A 17,976-nucleotide genomic window follows, 5' to 3' on the forward strand; every position below is an offset into this window, starting at 1 on the left:
ACTGTATTAAAAGCTGGTATGCTAACCACCACATCCAGTCCAGTGACTCCAAGGAGGATAGATATGAATCTGATTCTACTGTAGTATCAACTCCCAAGAAGTCAGGTAGTAACAAAAACAAGTTCTTTTCCCTACATGCTGTTAGTAATGAGATTTAACACACACAGTAGAATAGACTGGTTTTGTTGATTTTGAGTCTTACCATTCTTTTCATTCTGGAGAAACATTTTATCTTTAACCTTTAAACTAAATGTATATTTATTTTATATATTTATTTTATGACCATATCTTAAGATATTTTTTCAATAAAAACTTATAAGTACTCCTGCACATGTTAAGAAATTTTTTTTTTATTTGTAAAAGGACTCTATTGGAAAAAAAAAAATCCCTCAAAAGCACAAATAAAACAAAGGAAAATTCCTGCCTAGCATCACGTTATTTTTCTGTTTCCTATTCTCCAGTCTAGCATTGCCTTCTATGGACTCCTCTGTGTTATCTGCAGAGGTAAAACACCTACAGAAATTCTCTCGCCTCCACACACACTTGTATCATTTAGAGTTTATAAAGTTCTTATTTATGGAGCACCAAACCCATTAGGAGGGGCACACAGGGATGTGCAAAATCCAACACTGCAGGGGCTTAGGCCTCGGTTTTTAAAGGGTATGCTCAAATGCTGGGTTGGGTAAGACTTGCCTTCATCATGCCATTGACTTCAGAAACTCCAGAATTTTCAAGCCAGAGGGAGCAAAGCCGGAACACCCACAGATCATGTTCTTCTCCGCTTAGTAAGCAGTTGATGTAGTTCTCGACTGCCTTACACAGGAAGCGTTTGCGATCCTCTTTCAGTGCACGGAGAGCACATTCATCCAGCTCCAGTTCTCTCTGAACCTTTACTGTGTATCTTGATAAATTCAAACATAAAAGCCACAAAACTTTACATAATTATAAAATCATACATGATTACAACATAAATGAAATACAAGGTGTTTACTCCAAAAAAATTCTAAATATAGTAAAAGGACTTGTCACATCTGGCAAATAATAGGTCTTCCACACACCCAAGGACAGAATGTACTCTAAGTTAATCCTCTGCTTACTCCAAACATTCAAAAACCCAATGCAGACTTAGAAGTTATGTGACAATATCAAAGTAGGCAAGTCTGCTATACTTTTTTTTCTTTTTTAAAGATTTATTTTTTATATGTAAGTACACTGTAGCTGTCTTCAGACACTCCAGAAGAGGGAGTCAGATCTTGTTACAGATGGTTATGAGCCACCATGTAGTTGCTGGGATTTGAACTCCGGACCTTCGGAAGGGCAGTCGGGTGCTCTTACGCACTGAGCCATCTCACCAGCCCAAGTCTGCTATACTTAATGTCAGTTTCTAGTAAAACCAAACTAACATCCAAGTACTCTGCCAAGAGCGAAACCAAGACATAATTATTCATAGAACATTTCAGTGTATTAACTGACTGAAGTTGTGATTAGCCACTAGAGACTGAGAAGACCTATTAAAAAGCTTTCAAAATTTTAAGTGTTCAAAACTATAATTCAGATGACAAGGTCAAGGATGTTTTCATGTCAACAGCCCCTTAACTGAACCGTCAGTTATAAAGTTACCTGTTAGTCTGAATTTTATGTTCCCTTAGAAGGCCCACTTCCTCTTTGGCTCTTTTTAAGAGAGTCTGCTTGTTTTCAAATTCCGATGACTTCATGTAGTTTTCAATTCTCTGGTACTGAGTGTCAGAGAACCGCGCCAAAGAGAGAAAGGCCTTCATCTGTCCATTTCTGAGCTCTCTGCTGTTGCCATCGTAACTTCCAGCAACCTTCACTGCCTTCAACAACACACAATCCATTAAAATCATATCTACAAGCATAAATACAGCTAAAGACTCTCAGACCAAGGTAACCCACTCATATCTATGTAAATGTGAAACTTGATGGTACTGAGCCCTTATCAGGTAACAGTTGCAATGAACTGTCCAAAAATGAAGAACTCTTTAGTATCAAAGACATTTATATCTTACTTTTCATATTAAACTTCCTATTTCCCAAATTAGTGAGAGTAAAGACAAAGAAAGAGAAATAGGAAGGCCAATGGGGATTAGAGAAGTGAAGTCCTAACCCTTACTGTAAGTAGCAGGACGAACAGCAATGATGGCTTCTATGTTTAACAGGATATTTTATAGAATAAAAGCAGAATAATCAGAAATGACTTCTTGAACACTAGGGATGGGTATAAAGAGCGAATGGAAGATATTCACGCATTCAAAGCTATTTCTTCCTCTGTGGCACTTTGCTTCTTTCTGCTCTAACGATTACAGAGTCCCAGCAGGAGCTTAGGATTGAAGCCACACTTTCACCTGCTTTTGAGATACACGTAGACTTCATAAAAGGATCAAGTGTATTTATACTAAACAATAATGTTCAGAGCTGCACCAACAACCTACCTTTTCTAGATAGGTCTGCATGATGACTGCAGGGTTTTCTAAGCAAGTCTCTGCCAGCCAGCTGCCACAAACCCTCAGACACTCTGCGTGTATGACTTTGAGAGCTGCATCATTCTGTATCAGGAAGCAAAAATCTTAAAATGTAATTCCTTTTCAAGATTACAAAAGTGTCTTCCATGCAGGTAGGAAAAAAACAATTAAAAATATTTTCCTCATGTTTTTACCATATAAATAATTCTAAGTATGCAAGTTGATGAAACAACCACTTATTACTAACAATTTGCATTTACTATTTTAAAATGCCAGGAATTTTCTAACAGCTTTATGTATATTAATGCATAATTTTCACAGGAATACTATAAATTAGATATATCATTATTACCTATTTGTCAATGTAAAAACTGAGGTACAAAACTACCACATATGTTAGGGTCTATACGATTTAGGAAATATTTAAGCAAGTTCTACTGGCACCTAACGCTTTGTTATAATTAATAATTCATGACCCTGCAGTGTCCTGTCCACTGGATGTGATATTTTCAGAGCACTAAGAATGACAAATGGGCTGGAGAGATGGCTCAGGGGTTAAGAGCACTGACTGCTCTTCCAGAGGTCCTAAGTTCAATTCCCAGCAACCGCAAGGTGGCTCACAACCATCTGTAATGGGATCCAATGCCATCTTCTGGTGTGTCTGAAGACAGAGACAGTATACTCATATAAATAAAATAAATAAATCTTAAAAAAAAATTAAGAATGACAAATTGTTGTAACTTGCTTTCTACTTTTCTTCTTGTAGGTATTTCTAATTCTATTTTTGTTCTTGATACTTTAAAGTTATAACATGTATTTCCATTTATTTCCTACATATTTTTGACTTCTGGAAAAATTGAATGAATATATTACAAGACAGATTAATAGATTTGTTTTAAATAAGAAAAAGTTTTCAAGTCTCATTTCTGACATTAATTTTCAAAATCTCTTTTCATATTATTTTGTTTATGGATCAGTAATTTCAAAACCTTAATGTAATCATTACAGACATATTCTGAAGCAGAAATGCTTTTTGATAACCAACTACACAAAGCACATACCTCTTTAAAGCTGGAGTCCAACTTCTTGATCATTTGCTTGAGAACATTCAGAGCAAGACTCTGCTCCTTTTTTGCCCAGAATACTTGTGCTTCTTCCAAATGCCACTCAGAAATGCCACAAATAGCTGAATTATATTGCTTAATTTTAAATATTGCTCTTTCAGGGAGCTACAATGAAAATGCATATGGAAATAGATATATTTACCGGTAAGACATTCACTGAAAACCTCATTTTTCAAAGACTATCTTAATTAGTCTCCCGTTTCCTGCTTACTTACCAACCTGCAGACCACAAAGTCTGACAAATGGCTCCTGTGTGTGTGTGTGTGTGTGTGTGTGTGTGTGTGTGTGAGAGAGAGAGAGAGAGATATCACTGAATTGTTACCATTACATTATAGTAGTTTGGGTATCTTATTTTATAACCAGGGAATTGGGAGCAAGAAATGATAATTATTGCCTTGCCAATGTTTACACTCAAGTTTTTGTCTAATTCCAGTATGAAAGCTTTGTTTTGTTTTCCCACTCAATACTGGGGTTTGATTTCAGAGCCTTGTTGTATTAGCTATGCAAACAAGCATGCTATCATATATCCACAGTCCCAACTCTTATACATTGAAGATAGGTCCCACTAGGTTTTCCAAGCTGACCGTGAACTCATTGTCTTTCGCTCTGTACGTGTGATCCTCTTACCTCAACCTCTCAAGTGACTAGGATTGTAAGTTAAGTACAAGCCCCGGTCAACCTAAAATCTTCAATAACTTTCTATACGACGACTTCCAATTATCAATGATATTTCTTCTTCACATCATTATATCTTCTGGTAATAAAACTTTACCTGTGTGTTCTTGAAGGTTCGAGCCAGAACAGAGAATTCAACAAGGTGTTTGGTGAGAATGTCCTTAGAGCATGCTCCTTGAGAGTTCTCCATTTCCTTTTGTACCAAGATCTCCAGAATGACTGTGCGTAGAGCCATGAGAGGCTCCTGAAAGCTGAAATCACTGTCTTTCAGAAGCTGGGAGTGCTTCTGCCACTTCAAGTATGCTTCAGAGCGCTCTCTGTCTGTGACTGACCTGAAAGTCAAGTCACATAACTTAGTTGCGCAAATGAAAAATACTTAGGACAGTGCAAAATAACATGTAGTTACAGATAATGGGTACTTTAAAAGGTAGCCTTTAAACAGATTTTGTTCAGAAATGAGAATGCTGTATTCAGACCTATCATAAAGATGAGACTACTCTGCTAGTCCTCCTTGTGTCGAAGGCGGACCCATCTACAAAGAAATCAATTAATTTCATTAATTACCGACAAACAACATTATACATAGCTGTCAAAAAAATCAGTTCATTGAACAAACAACTGGCACTTGAAAACATTTCATCTGTTAACATTATTAAACAGAAAATACACCATGTACAACTCATTTATATGAATACCTTGCCTTTCACATCCATAAAATGTTATACTATCCCATCTTTCAGGACTTGTGTTGAGAGGGGGAAAAAAAAGATCCAGTGAAACTAAGAGAATAATGCAGTAGAGATGAGAAATCATTTCAGTTGCTTGTGCATGTTCATCAAAACCAAACTTTTACTTCTGACACAAATGACCCCAGAACAACAGATCTACAGTATTTTAGACAAAGAAATCTCTACACTCTTAAAGTTAAGGTTCTGAAGAGCTTCTATTTCAATTCTTAGGTTATACCTATTGGCATTACATTTCCCAGTTGATGTCTAAAATGTGTTTATTACACACACTTTAATAAATTTATCCAGTTTATTTTACAACAGATCTCTCCCTTCCCTCCTGCTATGTGTCATCAACACAACCTCTCATTCAGGCCAACACAGAAGCAGCTAATCACAGGCTGAAACCTTTGGAAACCATGAGCCCAAATAAACCTTTGTTAACAAAGCAAATAATAATAAATCATGCCTATCATATGTTTCCATTGGTGACACACAGCACACAGCAAGCAACACACTTCAGGATTATCAAAACCCGCAAGCCACATACCTTGAAAAAAGCTCTCCACTGTTTTCCAGTTCTCCAATTGCCTGCAATCTACTAAGTGTGGGATACAGCGAATATACAGACTCAAGGCTGCCCTTACTCAACTCTTCAACTTCTTTCACCCTAGGGGTAAGAGAGCAGACTGTCTGAAACCAACACATCCTCAGGGAAAGAGAGGTTAAACTCTGTGGCTGAGCAATACTTGGCATATGCTTGTTGCTGACCTGAAAAGACTACACACACACACACACACACACACACACACACACACACACACACACACACAGGTGAAACAGCAATATGACCAGCCTTGGGATTATACAATTCTAAGTGTAAAGCCCAGTTCTGCCATGTCTGTCTGGCCTTGAACCTGCTGTGGAATCTTGCCACAGCTATTGTTTTCCTCCTCTGGAGTTAAAGAGTATGTATAGAAAGAGCCTGACAAAATGTCTAGAATATAATCATGTTAAAGGTAGAAATATTATTTCTGTCATATGTAATAAGTTATTTCTCCACCACTGGTGAATGAGCCAATTCAGGCCAGATTAGATTATATTAAAGGCAGGTTTATTGGGAAGCTGCTCTCTGGTGGCTGAGTTCACTATCCCCAAGGACCAAGGCCAGGAAAGTCGCCATTGGGAAGGGGTGGGTAGGGGAGGGAGAGAGAAAGGGACATGCTCGCAGAGAGAGAAGAGGAGAAGAAAAAAAAGAGAGAGAGAGAGAGAGAAATGTCTGGATTATATAGGGAAGAGCCTATGGAGAAAGGGCAGCCCAGCCGCTAGGCTGAAAAGTTCAGGATTGGGGGCAGAGTATGCTAGACAGGAACTGTGGGATGCTGGGAAAACATGGAGGCCAGGTCTGCTTTGGTATGTAAACTATACACCTCAGTCCCCTGTTCTGGGATCAGAAACCAAACAATATGTATAGGATTTGTGATGTCAGTGGCTAGTGTTGGGGGCTAGATAGATGGCTCAGTGGTTAAGCACACTGGCCACTCTTCCAGAGGACCAGGGTTCAATTCCTAGCACCTACATGGCAGCTTAGAACTGTCCATAACTCCAGTTCCAAAGGATCTGACACAGACATAAATGTAGGCAAAAACATCACTGCATATAAAAATAAATAAACCTTTTAAAAAATTCATGTTTCTTTAACTTGTTACAGATAATTGCTACGTCATTTCATGTATGCCTCAAAGAAACCTATTTTAGAAAGTAGAGCTATAACGGTAAGAGAGTGAAGGCCATAAAACTAGAAAAGACAAAAGTCAACTCTTTTAGGATACTTGTACAAAAAGAGAACACTATCACACTTTCCCCGAGAGCTCAGAGTGAAGAACTGACATAGGTCCTGAAGAAGATCTTTCTTGAGAGCAAAGGATGACAAACATCTGAACACGGCCACTAAGCCTTCATCCCTTCATCAATGCAAATGCTTACATTAAAACTACTCACATTATGAGGATAGCAGCCACAGCAATAAATATAAAAACAATCTGTCTTTTTATAATACCTGGCATATCGGAGACTTTCATAAAATGTGGAGAGTTCTCTGTTTCTTAGACACTGCAGAGCATTATACAATGATTCATGGTAACTGGTTCCTTCTACTTCTTGGCTGTGACATGATTAAAAAACAAATTTCAAAATAGAAAATTCCGAGATATTCATGGTAACTAACTAACTCAAAGGACAACATTGAGAACTAAAATTAAGATTTCTCATAAAAATTTGCAGAAATTAAGAAAAACATGTAGTTGGTGCAGTCGCACACACCTTCAACCGGTAGGCAGAGGCAGGTGGAGCTCAAGGCCAGCCATGGTTGCATAGTAAAATCTAAACAAACAAATAACAAAACAAAACAAAGCAGTAGGAAAAGGAAAGAATTTTATAGGCCATTTAAATTCTTTAAAGAAAAAAAAAAATAACCTTAGATTTCTGCTTGGTTCTCAATCTTGTATTTAAAACGAATATTTAAAACATGAGAACAGCCGAGCTGTGGTGGCAGCGCCTTTAGAGGCGGCACTCAAGAGGCACAAGTAGGATCTCTACCTCTGGTCTACAGAGTGAATTCTGGACAGCCAAGATCACTGAGAGGAACTCTGTCCAGAAACAAACACACAAAACTCATCTATATATATGAATAACTCTGCACTTATACCATTCCTCTAATATGAAATTTGATAAACACTCTAATATATGAAAATATTTTTCCATTAAGATAACTAAAATGACTTACTTTTTCAGTGTTATATCGTTAAAAGATTTCTATGTAGTTATTAAATTCTTCAGTACTCTAGGATGTTTTGGTTATCATTTTAAAAATATAGTGATATGGCATACTGGTTAAAACTTATCTTCTAACATAACTTGGTTTATCAATACTTCTTAAAATTCCTGGTTATCCATTTGTTTTTAAGGCACTGTCTCCTGTGTAGCCCTGGCTAGCCTAGTACTCACTGTGTAGACACGGCCATCATCAAACCCAGAGATCCACCTGCTTGTGATTCCTTGAGTGCTGGTCTAAAGGTGTGCACCATCACCCCTGGGCCTAGCACTACATTCTAACAGCAACAACAACAACAACAACATCAACAACAACAAATTATTAACAAAGGTAACTTATTTTATCACCCAACCAATAAAAGTGCTTATGACTACAATGTAGCAAGAAGTGCAAGGGAGAAGGCTTAAACTTGTCTTTAGATTCCTTAATCAAACACACAGTATTCTCACAGGAAAAGACATTTTTTAAAATGTCTATCTTCAAAATGCTTGAAGCAGGGGATATAATTTCTCCAATGGGGAAAAAAAAAGAATGTAATTCAAGCTTCATTGTGGTAACTGCCTACTGTATCTTAAATATGAAGTCAGGCCATACTGTCTGTAAAATACATTAAACAAGAAAAACCAACACTTTAATATTCATAGATAAAAGAAAGCAGTCAAATGTACAGTTTCAGAGTCAGATAAAGACAACTGGGGAAAGGCTATATTTTGAAAAGTCCGTTTTCTCTCACCTGGCAGAACCGCAGAGGTCCCACTGCATGTTCCTCCACGCCGTCTGGTAATGCAGCTCCTGCAGTTCAGCACACCACTCTTTTCTTTCATGATCTAGTCCTTTCAAATAGATGGACAGAATATGGGAGAGCCCCAAATTCTGCAGGGCCTAAAAGGAAGTTGTTATACGGTAAATACATAATCAAATATGTCAGCACAAAGTAGACCAGAGGTTCTCAACCTTTCCTAATGCTGTGCGACCCTTTAATACAGTTCCTCACATTGTGGTGATCCCTAACCATAAAAATTATTTNCATTGCTACTTCACAACTGTAATTTTGCTACTGTTATGAATCATAATTTAAACAGCTGATATGTAACTTCTGTGAAAGGGTCAGTCAACCCGCAAAGGGGTCGCGACCCACAGATTGAGAACCAATGGACTAGCAGAGGGAAAAACAGCAAGTAATAACAATAATTTTTAAAAATTTAATTAACAGTATCATTTAAAATTCTAAAATATTGCTTAGCATATATATTTACAGAGAATATTAATGTTTGATGGGAAAATACCTAAGCCTATTAACTAGGAATAGATATAGCAGTTTCTGGGACCAACTCTAATGCAAACTCTAGGTGCCACNTGAAGCACTACTAGTGTCTCCTGGCATACTGTACACACTCAGGAAGGGTCTTCTGCTGTCGGGTAATAAAGGTACTCTCAACAAACTACACTGACCTGTGCAGCTTTCCTGTGTGTGCTGAGATGTTAGCCTCATGTCTGACAGTGCAGCTCCGGTGGTCTCAAGTTTACTGCCTGTGTAAACTTCACTGATACACGGAACTAAGGTTAACAGTCGCACTGACGGTGGCTTTAAGGAAGTAGACACAGACAGAAGCGTACCTGGATGATTCCCGACTGGCGGGTGGAGGAGGAGATGCTGGTCTCCAGGTCGTATGTTACTAAGGCCTTCTCCCACGTTGCTTCATGTTCATATGTCCGTATTCTGTAAGAAAAGATGGTGAAAACATCTTCTGTTTCTGTATGCATATAGCTCCTTCGAAAAGTAGAATTACTATCTAGAAAGTGCAGTTTACCTAGTAAGGGGTTGTAACATTTTTCCTCCTCCACAGCCATACAGGCTGTCTGGCTCTCCTATACTTCTGTAGATCTCTAAGAGAAGATCCTGAAAACAGAAATACCAAAGACAGAGACTTGAAAATAAAAATCAGTTCATGAATTTCATAAGCTTTAAATTTTATCATTATCAACTCACAACTTACAACTCATAAATGTGCTGTAAAAGTAAAATATAATGATATTTAAAAACAGAGAGTATTCTAATCAATAGCACAGTGGTCTTGTCCTATACAAGATAATGAAGTAATTTACTTTAGAAGTAATGCTCACAGACTGAAGAGAGGCTTGGTAGTTAAAAGCGCTTATCTTCCAGAGGACGCAGGTTTGATCCCCAGCACCCACATTGTGGTTTACAATCACCTGTATCTCCAGGACTGCGGGATCCTATGCACTATTCTGACCTTGGAAGGAACTAGGCATGCATGTGGTGCACTTAACAAACATGCAAACAAAATACTCATATGTATAAAATAATCAAACTAAGAAATTTCATGAAACAGATATACATGCCAACATACTAGGTTTTTAATCACATTCAGCAATAATCACAAAACAAAACAATCTTGTCCACAAATGAAACTGTAAATGGAAAAATAAAATTCTGCAAAGCTTAACTACTGAAATTGGAACAAACGAAGCTATAAATTTTCTTTAAAATGCCTATAGTTTTAAAAACTATGCTGCATTTAAAGCAGCAATTACTTAAAATACTTCTTGTGACATTTACACAGGAAACTTCAGTGAAATAAAACAAAAACAAACAATAAACAACCAAAAAACCAGAAGCTACACTCCATAAGAAACTGAGCGAGCAAGTTAGTTGCCTTGATATTTTTTGCTGTGGTAATTATTTCCTAAATACAAATCCAGCAATATTGGTATAAGTCTACATATAATTCTTATTCAAGTATTTCTATCCATAGACATGAAATAAAACCTTAAGAGCTGAACCACTAGGGATCTAACAGTCCTTTGCATAAGAAAATACTCATGAAAATCAGTACAAAAAGGTGAAACTACATAGTTCCAAGAGAAAAAGAGAAATGTTAGTATAGAGGATCACATGGTAAGCCCAAGACAGGGCTGAGGAGATCAGGAAACAGTCACTAAAGTGTGTGTCCAGATCCCCAGGACACACAGAGAAAGCTCAAGGCAGCTGCAAGCATGTGTGATCCTAGCTCTGGAAAGGCAGACAGGTAGATCCCTAGAGCTTGCTCATCAGCCAGTCTAGCAAAATCAGTGAGTTCTACATTTAATAACTTGTCGCAAAAAATTTAAAGACATCAGATGTCAACCTATGGCCTACACAGCACACACACAAGACATGACTAGATGTGAAATTAGAAGTTAAAGAGAGAGCTGGAGAAATGGTTCAGCGGTTAAGAGCTCTGACTGCTCTTCCAGGGGTCCTGAGTTCAATTCCCAGCAACCACATGGTGGCTAATGAGATCTGATACCCTCTTCTGGTGTGTCTGAAGACAGTGACAGGGTACTCATATATATAAAATAAATAAACCTTTAAAAAAAAAAAGTTAAGGAGAAAGAAATGAAAGGTGACTAATAGACTAAGCAATTTATAATGCCATTTAAATGGAATGAAGGAAAGAAATGGAGAGAGCAAATACAGACATCATGGGAAAGTCTGGAAGTGAAAGGAAAGAAAACAACGACACCTCAAGAGAATACAGAAGAGAGAAGCTCCTTCCAGATCCAAGAACAGAAACGATTTAAACAGTAGAAGTCTGAAAGTTTATGATATAGTTAAGAATGGGCACAGCATAATAAAGTTTCTGAGCAAGAACAAATAACCTGAGATAAGGGGAAGGTGTTTTTTATTTTAATAAGAGAGATGGTTATGACAAGAGCAGAGGTAGGGAGAGTAAGACAATTATGGGATGTGGTAGAATTCCTAATTATGTGGTGGTCTGAATAAGAATGTTCCCATAGGCTCACGGTTGAATAGTTGGTTCCTAGGTGGAAGAGTCTGAGAAGGATTAGGAGGTGCAGTCTTATGGAGGACATGAGCTCTGGGACGGGTCTCTCTCTGTCTGACTCTGTCTCTCTGCTGTTCCTGCTGCCATGTCTTTGCTCTGCCATCATGGAGGATACTCTTTAAAACCATGAGCCCAGATCAAACACTTTCTGTTATAAGTTTCCTTGGTCATGGTGTCATGGTCAGCAATAAAAGAGCCTTTATTCAAGGTCAGAAGGGTCACATATTTATGCAGTGTTATAGAACAAGTGGAGGAGCTGAGATTGGAAATCACTTCTCTATTCAGAGCATAAATTTATAAATATGCTAGGTCCAGTTAGTTTCAGTTTTATAACAATTATTATTATTCTTCATTATTTAATGTATGTGTGCTCTACTGCATATATATATATATATATATATATATATATATATATATATCTGCCTGTCTGAAGAGGGCATCAGATCCCCCTATAGATGGTTGTGAGCCACCATGTGGTTGCTGAGAATTGAACTCATGACCTCTGGAAAAGCAGCCAGTGACTAAGAGTGCTGTTAGCCGCTGAGCCATCTCACCAGCCCTAGTTTCAGTTTTAAAATCGATTATATCCCTATGAGAAGATAAACATATCACATACACATTATCACAGGGTTTCTAAAATTTACCTGTAAGCTTATTCCAGTTTCTTCTTTACTTTTTTCACTCAAACTAGAAATAGTTGTACCTTGACTTCCTTCTTCAAATGTTGGACTTCTGTTTATCATAAAAACATCTCTTTTAGTGAGAATATACTATCCAAGAGGTTATAAATATATTCATTCTATACACCAACATAAAGAAACTAGTTATGGTTGCAAAAAGAACAGTAAGTCATTTATACTTTAACACAGAATATCATTCAGACCTGGTATGGAAAAGAAAAAATTGAGAATATTAATTCTACATGTAGAAATTATTCATAGTAACAATATTATATAAACAGCACAGTTATATGCCAAAACAGGCTTATTTACATAGAGACAGGTCTGTTTAAAAACAGAAGTTTTGCAATACAGATCCTAAGTAGTCTATCAGTGGCCTTAAAGTTTAACTTGATAATTGCAGATATATATAGTAAAACCACAAGACACAATTTAACCCCCAATAAACTGAAAAGAAAAAATCTGATGAAAATAAGTGAGATCAACTGAAATCCAGAGGTATTAATGTGACTAGAACTCAGATTTATCTACTGTAAGACCTTACCTTAAAGCATTTATATATTTGGGTGTTATAGCTTGGTAAGTGACTCAATTTTAGTATCATCACTGCTACTGTGCCTATAATAATCCAATATATAAATACTACCATAAATGATAGCCCCCTCTAATAACTTTCTAAAACATGTTTTGTGTTTTCTATATTTTCCCTCAAAATAGAAAAAGTTACACTTTTGTTTCCTTCTTCCAATGTAGCAAATACTCCTGATTCCCCTTTCTTCTTCTTTTTTTAATCAACTATACAAACTGATTTTCTTACCAACTACAGTTTGATAAAGTACACACACTAATACAATTCAGCACTACCTTATTAAGTTGAAAATCTGCACACCAGTAGTTCTCCCAATAAGGTGTATGTCACTGACAGAACAGGCAACAAACTGTGGTGTCTTCTCTAGTGTACCATGGCAGTAAAGAATGACAGCAATAGGCAGCATAGATATTAAAAACATGGGTGGAAAAGGTGGCATAGAAAGTGTCTTATAAAACTCAAAAATAGAGAATACTACACTGTATTTCAAGATTCATACTAATATGACAACTATTATGACATTCCTAGACTGGAGGAATGATAAAAATACACTGAAGGTCACCTTTACCCCTGGGAGAGTCTCAGGAGGCTGGTACGGGGGGTGAGGGGGGGTAATGAGTGACAGAATGCTGTTGATGATACTCTGCTTTGTGACCTTCAGGTACAGATATAATACGCAAAAGATATTCATCTAGCTCCAATTCATCAAGGCAACATATGTGCAACACAGCTGCACGTACTACTGTCAGGCATCACACATGTGCAACACAGCTGCATGTACTACTGTCAGGCATCACACATGTGCAACACAGCTGCACGTACTACTGTCAGGCATCACACATGTGCAACACAGCTGCACGTACTACTGTCAGGCATCACTCTAGGACTTTGGAATAGTAAGACATCTGAGGATGTAAAAATCTGCTAAGTCTTATTAATAAGCCTTGAGCTGACTTTGTTTTATACAGATTTTGGACACTAACACTGAGATAGAAGTGTCTCAGGAGCATGCTAACAAAAAAGTACTTTATTTCAAGCATGTACTATGAAGAATTCTAGGAAACAATTTAAATAGAGAATACTAGTGGTTTGTTTCCTTGACAGTACGGGAAAACTGCTTGCCTATATTTTAGTTACCAACACGGTGTGCTTACTGCTTTAGGTCTCCAGGTTGGCTCCTCTGGCAGCCGCTGTGGACCCCTGCACCCCTCTGTCTCTGTACGCCTCGTCTGCCTGTCCTCCTTCTCATCGGATGTCTGGGAGTTGGGGGAGAACCCCAAGGAGACCAGCAAAGCAAATGCAGACATACCTGCACGAAGGCAAGCAGCTCTGCACAAGTTTGCTCCATTCACATAATGGCTAACTTTCAAACTTAAGATGCTTTTATTTATACTCACAGAGGATATAATATTTGCTCCTGATTAATAAAAAACACTGTTCTATGAACCCACAATACTAAAACTCACTTGAAGCCGGGCGTGGTGGCTCACGCCTTTAATCCCAGCACTTGGGAGGCAGAGGCAGGCGAATTTCTGAGTTTGAGGCCAGCCTGGTCTACAGAGTGAGTTCCAGGACAGCCAGGGCTACACAGAAAGAAACCCTGTCTCGAAAAAAAACAAAACAATAACAACAACAACAACAAAAAACCCAAAAAAACCAAACCAAACCAAAACAAAAAAACCTCACTCAAACTGCAATCAGTGCTGTACACTTGTCTTCATGGATTTATAGTGATCATGAACACACAGGGTTACAATGTTCTATAGTGACCACATAATGTACATATGTAATTGTTTTCAACCAAAAAGCAGAGATTTAAATATCAATTCAGGAGTGAACAGTCTAAATCTATGTTAACGTCTTGTAGAACATAAGAATTCTGGTCCCACTTTTCCAGTCTAAACAAATATATTACATTTCCAGCTTAATGGCATCTACCATTATTAGTAGCAAAATGTATGTATTGGTATAACTCATACTTGTGAGTAAGGCTAAATTACTAGTAAGAAAGTGAGGCTATCTATACACACAAACACTAGGCTATTTCAGACAGGGATTTGAAAGGAGGTTCACATAATAAAACGTATAATGTAATTTAATACCCCATTTTCTTCGTTATTTTTCATCACGATCTATGATTGTAATTTTAGCTTCTTACAAAAGTTCTAATTCAATCAGAGGAAAACAAATTGAAGTAACTAGAATTACAAGCAGGTAACACATAAATAAAACTTATTTAGTCACACACAAATTGATCATATTTCAAAGAGTAAAAAGAATTCTGAAATGTGAATTAGAGGTAAATCTAATGTAACCAAAACTAGGAAATCATTCAGTCATGAAAACATGTATGGGTGGTTTACATTCCAAATGCTAGCTTAGCTATAGGGAATATACAAACAACCAAATGCTTCTCTTCATTAGCTTCCCATATGTCTAGTCTTTATAATATAAAGTAGAACGTATTATATAACTACAATTCCTATTTTTTCAGAGAATTACATCTTTAAAACTTATTTTGCTTTGATATAGAAAATCTCTGCCTAAAATGTCTTTTAAATGGAGAAATGGGGCAAAAATAAATCTTTACTATACATTTGTACTGAAACAGTATCAACACCAATTTAAATACCAAAATGTCACTGGGTAGTGGTAGCTGGTAACACACACCTTTAACCCCAGCACTAGGGAGGCAGAGGCAGGTAGATGTCTGTGAATTTGAGGCCAACCTGGTCTACAGAGTGAGTTCCAGGACAGCTAGGGTAGAGAAACCCTGTCTCGAAAAAACAAGGTAAAATAAACAAATAAATAAAACAAACCCTAAATGTCAAAACCCACTTGCCTTTTCTCTTGCTCGTCTGTGCTTTTCTTATCAGAATAGATCTCTGCGTAGAGCAAGGCTGTGAAGTGAGCAGAGCAGGACTGAGCCACCTTCGCAACCTCAAGATAATTCAAATCCAGCCAGAAAGCGTCATCAAAAGCAGTTCCTGAGGAAGGCCTGGAAGGGAATTAAACATGGTGCCGTGTCATTCTAACATAAACAACGAAAGGAGCACAATGGTACCATGTAATCGCAAGCCACAACTCCGTTGTGTAGGGCTATGAACCATTCTGAGACAGCATGGCTACAGGCCGGCTCTCCATGGTCTCTGCGCATAACCTTGCAGAGAATCTAAAGAAAGCCACTAGGCATCATGCCAAACCAATCTGGGCTCTGCACCCACCCTTTACATCACTGTCTGCAATGGTCACTTTTAGAATAAAAACATTGTTTCTTCTCAGAAGGGGGGAGGGGACACAAAAACAAAACCAACCCCCAAACCATGTGATCATCAAAGCCACAAGCTTCTAGCCACGCCTTAACACAAATGTCTAGACAAAGTAATCAGCTGCCTCCTGTTGTTGCCACCATGCCTTCCCCAACACGATCAAACACACACCTCAAACTAAAAAGCCAAAATAAACCCTCCACCCTTAAGCTGCTTTCTGTCAAGCATTGTGTCACAACAATAAGAAAATATTCATGGCCTTTCTCTTGGAAATTTTTGCTCCTATTACCAATATGGAACTAATTAACTAAAAAATGTTCAGTGTGGTAATGTCAGATCAGAACTGGATAATATAGATATTATCCTTTCAAGAAAACAATATAGACAGATGTAAGACAACACAGTGATTAAATGTTCTGGCACTGGAGTAGTATACAGTTATGTACAAAGTTAGCTTATTATCCACTACTAGCTGTATCACCTGCAGCAACAATTCAGCCAGTTCATTCCTATCTGTAAATACTAGAACAGCACATACCATGTCCCCTACATAGTTAGCACTTTAGTGTAACACTTACTTAATTAGAAATTCAAGTTCAAAGAAGTAAAACTTTCCCACAGAAAAGAACTGTACATTTATTGATTGCCAGGGATATTATATACATTGTCAGTTTTGATTACCATACACCCCTATTCTTAAAGTATTTTATTTGAGACAGGGACTCAATATTTATTTCAGACTATATAGTCTTGGCTGTTCTGGAACTTTCTATGTACATCAATCAATCTTGGAATTCATAGAGATCTTCCTGCCTCTACTTGGGGCTGAAGGAATGCATCAACATACCCGTGCCCTTATCCTGACTCTTAAGAATGAGAAGACAGATGCTCCCTGACGCCAGGTAGCATGCTCAGACCACACAGCCTTTTAACAAAGCATTAATCTTGATGTACTGCTCTAGTCACATCTTGGGTAATTTTTTTAAAAGATTTCTCCTCCTCCCTTTTCAAGACAGGGTCTTTTTGTGTAGCTATGACTATCCTGGAAGTTGCTCTGTAACCCATGCTGACCTTGAACTCAGAGAACTGCCTGCCTCTGTCTCCTAAGTGCTGGGATTAAAGGTGTGTGCCACTATATCGGACTTTCAAGATTTCATAAAAATAATGAAAGTAATCTCCACCTCCCCAGGAGACAATGTCTTTGTTTTGAAATTCTAGTCTGCCTTTGAACTCATTCTATAGTTCCAGTTGAGTCTCAAATTCATCATCCTTGTCCTCAGTCTTCTACATGCTATGGTTACAGATGTGCACCATTATGCCCAGCTCAGGAATTTTTATCTTGTACAATTACTATGTGACAACTAAAAACAAAAATGTGAATTTTTAAATGTGTATGTGTGTGTCTATGTTCATCATGTGCTACGGTGCACATGTGGAGGTCAGAAAACAACCTTGGGTGTCAGTCCATGCCTTCAGCCTGTTTAAGACAGGGCCTCATGTGTTTATTGCTGCATATACTAGGTTTGCTGGCCCAGAAGTTTCTGGAGATTCTCCAGTATCTGCTTTCTATAACCTATTATAAACACTGGGATTAGATGCATATGTCCAGCCTTGATACAGGTTCTGGGGTTTAAAGTCAGGCCACCAGGGTTGCACAGCATGTTAGGTTTACCCAGCAAGCACTTTACCCACGGAGCCATCTTCCCAGCACTAAAAAATGTTCTCTAAAAAAAGAATTTTTATCTTCTCT

The 17,976-nt window shown here is 37.7% G+C and overlaps 1 protein-coding gene across 1 annotated transcript in view; it reads right to left on the reverse strand.

The window, feature by feature from the left end:
• Window positions 1–17,976, reverse strand: part of Atm (ATM serine/threonine kinase) — a 100,557-nt gene that overhangs the window by 15,317 nt on the left and 67,264 nt on the right. Inside the window, exons 39-50 of the mRNA XM_021206460.2 lie at window positions 15,800–15,955; window positions 12,333–12,420; window positions 9,652–9,740; window positions 9,458–9,560; window positions 8,574–8,722; window positions 7,067–7,171; window positions 5,558–5,677; window positions 4,377–4,611; window positions 3,542–3,709; window positions 2,451–2,564; window positions 1,621–1,835; window positions 694–901 (exon numbers count right to left, since the gene is read on the reverse strand). Coding sequence (XP_021062119.1) covers window positions 694–901; window positions 1,621–1,835; window positions 2,451–2,564; window positions 3,542–3,709; window positions 4,377–4,611; window positions 5,558–5,677; window positions 7,067–7,171; window positions 8,574–8,722; window positions 9,458–9,560; window positions 9,652–9,740; window positions 12,333–12,420; window positions 15,800–15,955 — 1,750 coding nt within the window. The remainder of the gene's footprint in view (window positions 1–693; window positions 902–1,620; window positions 1,836–2,450; window positions 2,565–3,541; window positions 3,710–4,376; window positions 4,612–5,557; window positions 5,678–7,066; window positions 7,172–8,573; window positions 8,723–9,457; window positions 9,561–9,651; window positions 9,741–12,332; window positions 12,421–15,799; window positions 15,956–17,976) is intronic.

This window comes from Mus pahari, chromosome 10 (genome assembly GCF_900095145.1).
Source record: "Mus pahari chromosome 10, PAHARI_EIJ_v1.1, whole genome shotgun sequence".
Taxonomy (NCBI): domain Eukaryota; kingdom Metazoa; phylum Chordata; class Mammalia; order Rodentia; family Muridae; genus Mus; species Mus pahari.